The following is an 11,785-nucleotide window of genomic DNA, read 5'->3' on the forward strand; positions in this document are numbered from 1 at the left end:
TGCAATAGGCTTGCTTGCAACCCACACAAAAGGGACTTCTTAGTTGCTAATTAATCTTTTAAATACGATATCTAAAACTCAATTTCTTTTTTTACTATTGATTTTTGAATACTACATATTTCAATATGATTAATGAATTAATTTTGATCGTATATAATAATAAAAACATAAATATGGTTCTAGCTAAAACTAGTATTTCTATTGTACTATTGCCCATGTCTACTATTTGTGTCTTTCTTTTTCCAAATATCTAATCCTTTTGAAAAATGAAGATGACCCCAACTCATTATTTACTAGTATAGTTTCCATTAAGCATGTCAGCGCAAATATGTGTGCTCATTGCCCAGTCTCTTTGACAATCCTATCCCATAATCCTCATACATAGGATTTACACCACGTAACCAAAACTAAGACTGACAAAATCAATTCGGTGTACTCATTGTTCAGTCTCTTCCCATGATCCTATCCCATAAACCTCACGTGTAAAAAGATTTACATTTACATTTACATAACCAAGAGTCTGAACCTAAGCATGACAAAATCAATTAACAGATGACTGTATTGCTTGAAAGTTTCACTACTCAGCAAATCAAGTAAATGTTTAATGATATTAAAATGGTATTAGCAAAAATCCACTTGAAAACCCAATTAGAGAAACAACATTACAATATTAATTGTTCATCACACGAGTCTTACAGAAAGTCTCACCATGTGTTAAAATTACTAACATACTGCCTTAACAAATGCAAATGATAAAACCAAGTAAACTCGGTTAGCACAATCACTATCTATCATTGACATTCAAGTAGTATTACCTATAGTACCCAAAAATGATAAAACCGAATAAAGTCTGTAAATGCAGTTTCTATTACTGACATTCAAGTGAAGTATCCAAAAAACTAAAATCTAATAAGCATCAACTTTTTACCCTCATAATAGAGTTCAAATTCTCATGTACTGACTTTACTAACAACAGATATGGAGAGTCAAGAGGGCGTAAAACCAGACAGACAGTTGCTGCAGAGCTCAGCTTTCAAAAATGCTATTATATTCATGTTGCATTAAATCTTCACTGGGTGTATAATATTTTTCCGGAGAGAACGAACCCAAGTTAGATACTTGGCTTGTATAAAGGCAGGCAAATCTCTTAACCTGCATCATGCGCATAAACACAATTTCATTAACTTAATAACAATTCAGTGAGGTCAATTTTAGAAGTTTCTAAATGGAAAAAATGACGTAATATACAAGCATACTCGCACTTTGAGGCACAATTTAGCAATGGTTGGTATCCTATTTCACATTAGTACAATCTCCTAATGGAATGGCTATACAAGTTTGAAAATAAACAGCAATAATAATGGTGTGCAGTGCTAAAGAATGTTGGTTTTTACCTGATGAGCAAAGCGCGAGTTCTGATAACCGGTCTTCATCAGTTGTCCCCATGTCTCGTGAAACTGCAATGGTTTATTTTAAATAATACAATGTGAGTACTATGTCTAGCAGAACGAGAACTAGTAATTGAAAAGGTTACAGGTTTTCTACCTCTTGGTGTAGTTTCCTTAGGGCTTCTTGATGATCTGACCTCATTTTCTCTCTTTCATGCTGTTAAAATAACTATTAGCGACTCAAAAACAAGTCCCACTATGCATATAACATGAGGGAAACAGAGAATGAACCTAAAAGACCTAACCTCCAATTTCTGAATTTTTGAAATGAACTTCTGCTTGGTATCATCATCTGGACTAGCTGATCTGAAAAAGTGTAGACTACTGCTAAGAATGCAATCAGATAGTAAGACATCACTAACAACATCCGGATTTACACTTACTTGAGAGACTGATTGAAATGCATTTCTTTCTCAATGTCATCACGATCATTCCTCAGAGATCTAAGTTTCTGCAAACAAGACAACTTACATAAAAATTATCATCACTCAAAATGTCTACTTAGCTTGTTTGGTGGTGTTAACTGAGTCTGGAAAATCGCAAAAGAAAACTTAATTAAAATTGTAGGAAGACCGTGTGATATTTCTTGTGTGTGAATTAAGCCTATACTCTATGGTTTCATTTTACATTTTTAACCTGCCACACTATTTTATTGACAACTAATAAGCACCTTACAATCATCCCTCAATTCCCAGAGAAGTTGAACCTCCTTATCAAGTTCTGGGATAACCAACATGGTTCTCCAGCCTGCTCATGAACATATTGAACAATAATCAAGTTCAAATCATTTGAAGAAATAATAAATATACATTGTTTTAAAAGAAAGGAAATTCGGGTTTCCACAGAAAGTATTTGAGCTTCGACCGATGCCTTACTTTTATATTACTTTTTGCAGAAAGTATCTGAGCTTCGACCAATGCCTTACTTTTATATTACTTTTCTAGTATTCTATATCTCTTTCGTCTTATTATTAGGAACCAAAGATAATGCTCAAAAGATGAAAAAATCTAATCTATATAATAGAAGAGTCTTAAGGACTAATATACCAAGAGTTTTTTTGCTGCTCAGTATATCTCCATAGATATGATCCCCAGCATATAGTATCTGCAAGTATTACCAGTTTCACAGAAAGCTTCTGTAAATGTCGCAACTTAGAATTCATAAAATGGCACCTACCATGTTTCCTACATAAGTAATATGCTCTTTAAATCAGAAACACAATTCACAATAAAAATTACTGCCATTTATATAAGCAACCAATATATTTTCATAAAAGAAAATGAATACCTGTGAACTCGTTTCTATTTTAAGTAGGGGATACAGATGACTGACATTGCCTCCCTAAAATGGAATCACTATATATAGTAAAAAATATTGAGGTATAAATTTAATCCAATGACCTACAAGTAAATATTAATTTACCTGGAAAACCTTGTGAGCATTGTTATCTTTTGTTGATATCTTTGCAGCGAAATTACCCACCTTTAAGAAGACGCGCAAAAAAAGACATTTCAGAGAAAGATCACTGAAAAAATTAATACAAGTATTTGATGTGCTATTGTGACCTGAGGCAGAGGAGAGCCATTATTTGTATTACGGAGCACTCCACTCTCAGGCTCAACCTCAAACAGGTTAGCATGATTATCCTCCTGAAAAAAATTTGGCTTTGCACTGCATGAATGATAGTTGGTAAAGTATTAGGTCAGCAAGGAAATCTCTAATTTACTTGACTTCATTCCGTATAAAACCCAAAAATTGAACATTCCACCACAAGAACCGAGTCAAATTGCACCAAATTCTCTTGAGTTCCTCTTGCACATCTTGTGCTAGGGGGAACCATTTTCGTGGTGTGTGTGTGTGTGTGTGTTCATTTTGGCTTGTTCAAAAGAAAAAACTGACTGAAGCACTACATGACATCATGAGAATTACAATATAAAACTGGTACTACATGACACAATGAAAATTACAATATATGTTGTGTGTTTGGGATAAAAGACACTGCAGAAGCCATTTACTGAACAGCAAAAGGAACCAACTAAGTGATTGCAAGACCTCCTAGTTGCTTGTAATAATAGTGTTTGAGCATTAAGGAAAACAGTTACTTTAATAGTGCTACATGAAAAGTTACTTTAAGCAGAGTGATGACAAAAAAAAAACAGCAGTAGTTGCAGATTTTCAGATAAGAACGATGACCTGCCAGTGATGACAACATCAAAGTATTCAAGCCAGTCAAAATTAGTACTGTCATTCACCCCACCGGATCCACAGATGAAATTCATGACAACACTTGTATAGTCCCATAAACTGTAAAAAATAGAGAGGAATCTTTTAAAATTTTAGATAATTGTTTGTAGAGAAAAATCCCGTAGTACAAGTGTATTTAAATTATATCTTTGATCAGGTCAATAAGATCAATGCATAATAAACTGAAAACAAACTTTTCAATGCAGATTTCCTTATCATGAACTGGCTTTTGCAAAAGCTTAAACTGTTGGGTGACGTGAATGATTTGTAACATTAACCTCCACTTTATCTCTACTTTTAGGTTGAAGCATGCAATACCTTGTGCTGTAATTAAACTTTTAATTTAGAAGACATGGAGGTTTAGATATTATGTCAAGAACCTACTATTCCAAAAGCTTGTTCAATAAAGAACATGAATGATTTTAGAGAAATGACAGTGTGGACTTACCACATAGAAATGACAGTAAAAAACATGCTGTAATTTATTTTTATACTGTTCTTCTTTAGAGAAATCATCACTACCTGTTTGTCACCAAAAATGTAGCTCGTCCAGATTCTTTAAGCATTTTAAGCATGGGAACTATTGATTCGTCTTCATGGATATACCTAATAATATTTTAAATTTCGGAAAGAATATGACAAGTCAGATAATTTCATCACAAATCCAGATACATATGAAACTTTACCACATAAATTTAACATAAAATCAGTGGTATGCACTAACCATGATATTTAAATAACACTAATTGTTTGTCCATTTTTCATTATGATGTAGCAGTGACTTGACATCTATACCTCTTGGGATCTTCTGCAAGCTTTTGCTTCAAGGTTCCATCTCGGTGGCACATATCTACTGCATTCCGAACATCTTTGTAGAGACAAGCATAACTGGAATGACAGCTCATAAACAATATTTAAAATGCTCGATCATTTCTGCTTTACCCCATCTATGACTTGAAACATTTGAAAAGAAAAAAATGGTTTGTCCACTGCCCAATACACATTTATTTAACCTTCCTAATATTCACCGGTTATTCAGTGTCCCGTACTCTTGCAGAAACAAACAAGTTTAGCAGCACGCAACCATAACCTTTAATACCTTAGAGGGATGTTGGAATCAACATTCATTGTAAACTATTAGTGCTCCCTTGATGTTCAAAAATAAAGAATCCCACGTTTGCCTTGAAGGTAATATATCATTACACATGATAACTGATAATAATACTTTTTTTTTAGCAGTCAACCAAGATTGAATTCTATTGCCAAGCAATAAAAATAACAAATACCTCTGTCCTAGTATGCAATTGATCTTGAAAGATGCAGTCATGTAAACTTGATAAAATAAGAATCATGCAAGCAGTTACAGGACTTACTCATCAGACGGTAGACTTCCAGGATTTCTGTCACAAAAATCAACCAGTTGCGCAAATAAGTAGGCTTCGGCAAGTGAAAAGAGTGTGTCGATTAGAGCATATTCTGGCTCATCAAAAGAATTAGATACTAAAAACTTTCCGTAGGCCTCAACTTTCCGGTCTTTTGACAGTTCTTCAAAACCATGATAAGCTATTTTCACATACTTGTGGCAATCCATCTAAATACATGAAGCAGTACAAAGGCAAAAAAGGATATTAGAAGAAATCCATGTAATTTCTTATATCTTATTTCCATTGTAATTATGGAGAGGTATAAAACATTTTTTTGGTCTTGACCTTCAAGATGTTGCCTCTCTTTTTGTCAAGAACCAAACCTCTAACCATGTAGCTTGGATTAAAACTCCAATTCAGTAGCTGCGGGGAAAAAAATTTCATTTAGCGAAAATACTACACAGCTTAAGATTAGTAAAGCCAAGCAAATTTAATCCTTCATAATTGAACAATATTCAAGCAGGGTGAATGGAAAAAAATGGCTGATGTTTTCTATTGCACGGGATTGTTACGAAATTAATAGCAAACAAGGAAAGCTCATTGTCGCAGAGACACAAATTTTGATAGATAATTGGTCACACTGCAGAGGTTTGATTCAAAATGAAAGTTATGGAAGACAGTTCAGGTAGCATCCATTGGAAAAAATATAGTAGAGACTAGAGTCTCATCTAAGGGTGATTGAACATATATGGAGCACGCCCGCATGAGTATTGGGGAGGAGGATATTTGATATAGTTTTAAACAAAAGGATCATAAATTTAAATGGTTTGTCATCAGACATTATTCATGATAGAATATTATGAAGTTGTTTGATTTATGCAGCCAATGATAACTAGTGGGAAATTATTTGGTTTTCCTGTAATTATAGAACACAATTAATCTCAAGAAAGAGTTGATGAACACAAAGTGAGTAAATAAACCCTAAAAATAAATACAACACTGCTTCTATCACCACTAGCACAAGAAAAAACAAATTAAATATGGTAGAATTAGTACAAGATTAACCGGACAAACCTCAACGGGATATTTCAAATTATGAACCAGCTTTCGAACTGTGTGTTTATAAGTAAGGGATTCAAAAGTTTCAGGCTTGTATTGCGCCAAGGTATAATCCATGTCAAATCCCACAGCATTAACGTTCCTCATATTCAGTGGCCGGTTACAGAAGATCTGCTTTTTTGTATCAGTTTTAGTTTTGGCACTTTTGCAGCCAGGAGATTCCACTGAGATTTCGTTCATTGAAAATTATGAATGCACCTGATTAGATCCTGTTAGATTTCATCATCAACAAAACAAAAACGACAAAGAATTATATTCCAGAAATAATTAAAAGCGAATTTGGTAAATACAACAAGGCATTAATGAAAGTTAATTTTCAATGAAGGCTTCCTCAAAGCATAACATAATATATGTCCGAAATCTACATAGAGATATTAAAGAACACACCGCTATACTACATATACATTGAGTCGAAATATGGAAGAACTGTGATTCTAATTGTAATTAAAACCGCATCATGTAAATCATACAGACCTATACTTTTTTCCTTTAGTACAATGCAGACCTATAATTATTCAGGACTTAAGAGGCACAAGATCGTTGATCCATCTAGAGAGGTTACAAAATGGCAACACACATTCTAGATTAATCATGGAAGCACTAATTTCGCGTTATAAGATAAAGATATTAGATAACAGCATAACATGGAAGCAATAATCACGCAACATACTAATGTTCAAACAAACACCTGAACTGAACGTTCAAGTTCTCAATCGAATTAATCTCATAAGTATCTAATAATTTAAATGAATGTATCTAATCTCGCCACGTCCCATTCTACATAAAATTAGAACAGATTATAATGCAGTAACAAGATTCTTGAAACCTTATCTTGAGTGTGAAAGAATTATTATTATTATTATTATTATAAGGTAAAAACAGAAACCTAGCATGATACCGTTCAAACAAATTAACACCTGAACTGAAAACTCAATTTCTCAATCGAATCAATCTCATATGTAATATTCTCGTCATATCTCATTTTGTATACAACTAGAACAAATTAAGTATGAACAAATCACTTGCTTAAATGATAAACTAAGCTAGAATCAACAATATATTAGTAACAAGATTCAGGAAACATATTGTTGATTGTAGCATCTAATCAAATATATATAATAAGTATCTAATATTGAATGCAATGCATCTAACATTCTCGTTACATCAAAAGAACAAATTAAGCACAATCAAATTACTTGCTTAATGAATGTAAAAAACTAGAACAAATTAATCACGAAAAAATCACTTAAACGATAAATTCAACTATAATCAACAACAAAATCACTTGCTGAATCAAATGCATGACAATATAACAAATCAAGCATGAAAAAATCGCTTGCTTAAACGATAAATTAAACTATAATCAACAACGTAATCGGAAAACCTTGAGGAACAAGAAAACGAAAACGAAAACGAAAACGAACCTGCGATAGCGAAGTGATGAGAGCGAGAATCGGAGAAGATTTGAGAAGAAAAGCGAAAACGATGAGATGAAAGAAGAGGAGAGAAAAACGGTTATGGAGAGAGAAAGAAATGAAATGAAGCGGTTTTCGTGTTCTCATTTTGCATTAAATAGAGCGCGAAAGATGACAAAGTGAGATTGAAATTGAAGTGAAATGCAAATACAGTTGAAAGTAAAGAATAGAAAGTGTCATATTGGATTCATATTATATTTTAAAGATGGTGTTTTTAAATTAAGAAAATCAAAATATATTATTAAATTTAGACCATTGATATTGGATCCAACGATCAATCCATGTGATTACTTCTTATCCAAATCATGAATTGTGTTGCTTCACTCTTTTGTTGCAGGTGTATATGACATTTGTTCATGGATGAGAAATTTATTTAATCTCAATTACTTTTAAAATAATGTGTTAGTTAATACTTATCACATTCTTTGGATTATTTATAAAAATAAGGAGTGGACTGTCATGTTCTTTATACACTCATTCAATCTCTACACAATATTTATAAAGGTCTTGGAATGATTTTTTTTCTTATGACGTTATTTATTAGCCTCACTTGGTGGTGGATTTGATAAAATTCACCTTGTTGAAGTGGTTATTTAGCCGACGACATGGTCAATTTTGTTCTTTTTATGTGTAAGATATGACTCATCTTTTTTACTGACACCTCTGAAGATTTGTGAGTCGGATAACATAAAACATTTGCCGACTCACCTCTAAAGGAAGGAGATGATGTACACCATAAATGAGGTCAAGACGACTTTAAAGAGAATAAAACGACCTCCTACAGATAAATTACCAAACTTCCAAGAAGACAATTTGTCTCTTATATGACTAATCACAAGATTCCAAAATAATAATTTACCAGAATTATTGTCAATTGGCATCCCTAACATTCGGTCTCATTCAACCAAGAGCTATCAACGTTAATATTAACTAATAAACGTTTATGAAAGTTCACCTTCAATCTATAAATGAGTTCAAAAAGCAAAAGAGTGGTCTTCATTGTGCGGATATTATACCAACTCTTTCTACTAATGAACAAAGTATCATATACAAAAGGTAGATAACTTTAAACACGTCATCATCCTCCACTTGAAAACCACAAAATTTTACCAATCTTATATATATAAAATAAAAAAAAATAAAAAAAATAAAAACTTGTTAAAATAGTAAATTACACTGTCAACATGAATTTGAATGACAAATGACAAATGTTGGTATTTTAATTGTTATGTGTGTATGTCATAAACTAATCCACTTAGATCTCATCTACCAAAAAACGATTGTTTACTTTGTGTATTAAAACTTACAAATATTTCAATGAATTTTAATCTTGCTATCACATCAATTATTCAACTAACTTCATAGAAGTATTTTGTTTTTAGATTATGAGTTTTCCATCAAAGTATTAACTTGAGGGAAACTAACTTTATCTTAAAACTATGAGTACAATTTATCAAAACATCTATTTATTGAAGACTAATCTTAAATGAACACAATTATATATTAAAAAAAAGCTTAACCACAAACTGTAACAAAATAAAATTGACTACATGAAAAATATTATATCACATATCAATTGGTCTATGCCATAGGCATTTTCATAAAAATACAATCAAGCAATAGCCTTCTGGCCATGATCAATGACAACATTAGAAACAAACTTTTTCCAAAACCAATGAGACTTCCACACTTTATTCATTTCTTCAATGGGAACGTTGTTTGTCTCAGGAAGAAACAAGGCAACGAAAATTGACATGATGAGCACAAAGCCAGCAAAGAAGAAGAAAAGTCCAAACTTCAAGTGACAAAGCATGGTAAGAAAAACTTGAGCAATGATAAAGGTGAACAACATGTTCACTGCAACATTGGTAGCTTGACCTGCAGATCGGACTTCAAGAGAGCATATTTCACTGGGAACTAACCATCCCAGCGCACCCCAAGACCATGCAAATGCCGCAACATATAGACATATAAAGACTAAGAGAAGATCAGCTTCAGTTTTTGTAAACGAGCCTTCACCGCTAACTCCAAGTTTGATAGCAATCATACTTCCAACAGCAATCTACAATCAATGATTATATCCTTTATATTATTTATGCTTGGAAACGACTTATGTATAATAATTTTGAAGGCTTAATTAATATAAATAATTAATTATAGTTAAGTTGAAGTTTTCACCTGGCAAATAAACATTTGGATACCGCCTTCAAGGAACAAAGTCCTTCGTCCAAATTTGTCCACCGTATAGATGGAAATTAAAGTAGCAACAACATTAACACCTCCGCTAATTACTGCAGAAATGAGAGAAGCATCATTTCCAAAGCCCAGAGTTTTGAAAAGGACAGGTGCATAAAACATGATAACATTGATTCCGGTGAGTTGTTGGAAGAATGGAATGAGAGAGCAAAAAGTGAGTTGAGGCCTGTATCTTGTTTGTGTAATATTTTTCCATGGGTGCTCCACCTTTTTGGCTTCCTCGCTAGCATCGATTAGATCTTGAAACTCCTCGTCAACATTATCAATGCCACGAATCTTTTGCAACATTTCCTTAGCTCCTTCTGTTTGACCTCTTTCAATCAAAGAGTTTGGTGTGTCACCTAAGAAAAAAGATCCTACACACAACATGACTGCTGGAACGGCTCCAAGGCCCAAAGAAATTCTCCATCCATTCTCAAGCTTGGAAGTCCCGTAGTTAATAAGATTTGCAACTAGGATTCCAATTGTACACATCATTGAGAATCCAATGTTAAGCGCACCTCTCATCTTTGTCGGAGCCATTTCAGACAAATACACTGGAACAGACTATTTAGGAGCAACAAACAAAATCAAATTCAATCAGTCTTGAAATATTCTCAACCTTTTATACATCAAAACATGAAAGAAAAAGAATGATATCAATTTATACCTGATTACAATATCCTACACCAAAACCAAGCAATAGGCGACCGATGATAAGCATTCCAACATTGACAGCCAAACCATTCAGCAATGCACCAACAAGGAAAAACAAGCCACCTGCAAACATTGAGATCTTGCGTCCAAACACTCTTGTAGTAGTGGAAGCAAAGAAAGACGCTATTAACGCCGCAATATACAAGGAAGATGTGAACAAAGTAAGGAGTTGGTTGTCAAATTTGCAATAATTGCTATCATGTCTAGATTCATCTTTCATTTTCTTGTAAACACTGGGGAAGAATTTAACCAAAAATGGTTCCATGGAAGTCACTCCTCCTGTAATACCAAGATCATAACCAAAAAGAAGACCTCCCATGGCTGCGACCAAACATGTGACAAACACAAATGGTGTGACCTTCCCCTCATATTGCCTTCCATTTGTTGAAGAAACTAATACTCCAGCACCCATCTCTCAAATGTGTACGTATCTTAAGGTTATACACTTGTGCTCAAGTTTATTTCTATAAATGTTATATGTCCAAAATTATGACTGTTTTCTAACATCAACAGTTGCTAATAAGATAAGATGAGAGAAGAAGTCAAAACTAAAACAAATAATTCCTTCAACAGTACATATTATTTTAGTATTTTGATTACCTGTGTTCTAGTAATTTGCTATGTTGGGAGCATTTTTCGCTTGATTTGGTCTTAGTACACTATTATAAGGACTTGAGATACGCACTAATTCTTGGATTAGATTTTAAAACTTGACGATGGATTAAACCAATTTAAATAAACAGAAAGTTTGTTGGATTTGTTTTATTACGAAAAGCATTTCTTAAAAAGTTATAATAAATATTTTAATTTTAAATAAGCTTAATGAATATTGATCTATAATATTTTAAATTTTATTTGTATAAATTATTGAACCAATCAAAATTTCATCTTGCAGCCCATAAAGGATTAAGTTACGCCATTGTATCAGAAGATGGTATCCGTCACCGTCACTATGGACCTGAAATTTGTGTTGACAATCAAGAGAATCCAGACAGAGTGTAGCTTAGGGAGGAAGGCCAGGAGTGGTCATCACCGTCATCCTCGTCGACAAGGGTAGTCGGAACCGTTTCAGATGCAACAGGAAACAGTAACGGTCAATCAATAAATCCATCATCTGCAAAAATGGTTGGTTACTCTTGCTGATTTGTTGAAAAACCTAACTTCAATGAGGAAATCAAGCAGT

General features: G+C 33.2%; 2 protein-coding genes across 2 annotated transcripts; both read right to left on the reverse strand.

The window, feature by feature from the left end:
* Window positions 1-640: 640 nt before the first annotated feature.
* Window positions 641-7,791, reverse strand: LOC11409688 (cytosolic purine 5'-nucleotidase). The gene is made up of 17 exons (XM_003616579.4): window positions 7,600-7,791; window positions 6,131-6,384; window positions 5,402-5,479; window positions 5,066-5,283; window positions 4,488-4,580; window positions 4,215-4,298; window positions 3,642-3,752; window positions 3,014-3,119; window positions 2,871-2,930; window positions 2,736-2,789; window positions 2,495-2,552; window positions 2,119-2,195; window positions 1,832-1,899; window positions 1,694-1,754; window positions 1,546-1,605; window positions 1,395-1,457; window positions 641-1,152 (listed from the first exon to the last, which is right to left on the reverse strand). The coding sequence occupies exons 2-17, from the start codon at window positions 6,353-6,355 to the stop codon at window positions 1,027-1,029; spliced, it is 1,542 nt and encodes a 513-aa protein (XP_003616627.2). The 5' UTR covers window positions 6,356-6,384; window positions 7,600-7,791; the 3' UTR covers window positions 641-1,026.
* Window positions 7,792-9,262: 1,471 nt separating this feature from the next.
* On the reverse strand, window positions 9,263-11,014 carry LOC11411220 (sugar transport protein 10). The gene is made up of 3 exons (XM_003616580.1): window positions 10,556-11,014; window positions 9,829-10,452; window positions 9,263-9,712 (listed from the first exon to the last, which is right to left on the reverse strand). The coding sequence occupies exons 1-3, from the start codon at window positions 11,012-11,014 to the stop codon at window positions 9,263-9,265; spliced, it is 1,533 nt and encodes a 510-aa protein (XP_003616628.1).
* Window positions 11,015-11,785: the final 771 nt, after the last annotated feature.

This window comes from Medicago truncatula, chromosome 5 (assembly GCF_003473485.1).
Source record: "Medicago truncatula cultivar Jemalong A17 chromosome 5, MtrunA17r5.0-ANR, whole genome shotgun sequence".
NCBI classification, from domain to species: domain Eukaryota; kingdom Viridiplantae; phylum Streptophyta; class Magnoliopsida; order Fabales; family Fabaceae; genus Medicago; species Medicago truncatula.

Bases quoted from the DNA above. Each gene is read 5' to 3' on its own strand.
- LOC11409688 (XM_003616579.4), bottom strand. From the start codon at position 6,355: ATGAACGAAATCTCAGTGGAATCTCCTGGCTGCAAAAGTGCCAAAACT. The intron at 4,299-4,487 runs GTATAGATGTCA...AAATATTATTAG, and splicing joins CTTGCAGAAGATCCCAAGAG to GTATATCCATGAAGACGAAT. The intron at 2,790-2,870 runs GTAAATTAATAT...ATTCCATTTTAG, and splicing joins ATGCTCACAAGGTTTTCCAG to GGAGGCAATGTCAGTCATCT.
- LOC11411220 (XM_003616580.1), bottom strand. From the start codon at position 11,014: ATGGGTGCTGGAGTATTAGTTTCTTCAACAAATGGAAGGCAATATGAG. The intron at 10,453-10,555 runs GTATAAATTGAT...GCTCCTAAATAG, and splicing joins GTGTAGGATATTGTAATCAG to TCTGTTCCAGTGTATTTGTC. The intron at 9,713-9,828 runs GTGAAAACTTCA...CATTGATTGTAG, and splicing joins TCCAAATGTTTATTTGCCAG to ATTGCTGTTGGAAGTATGAT.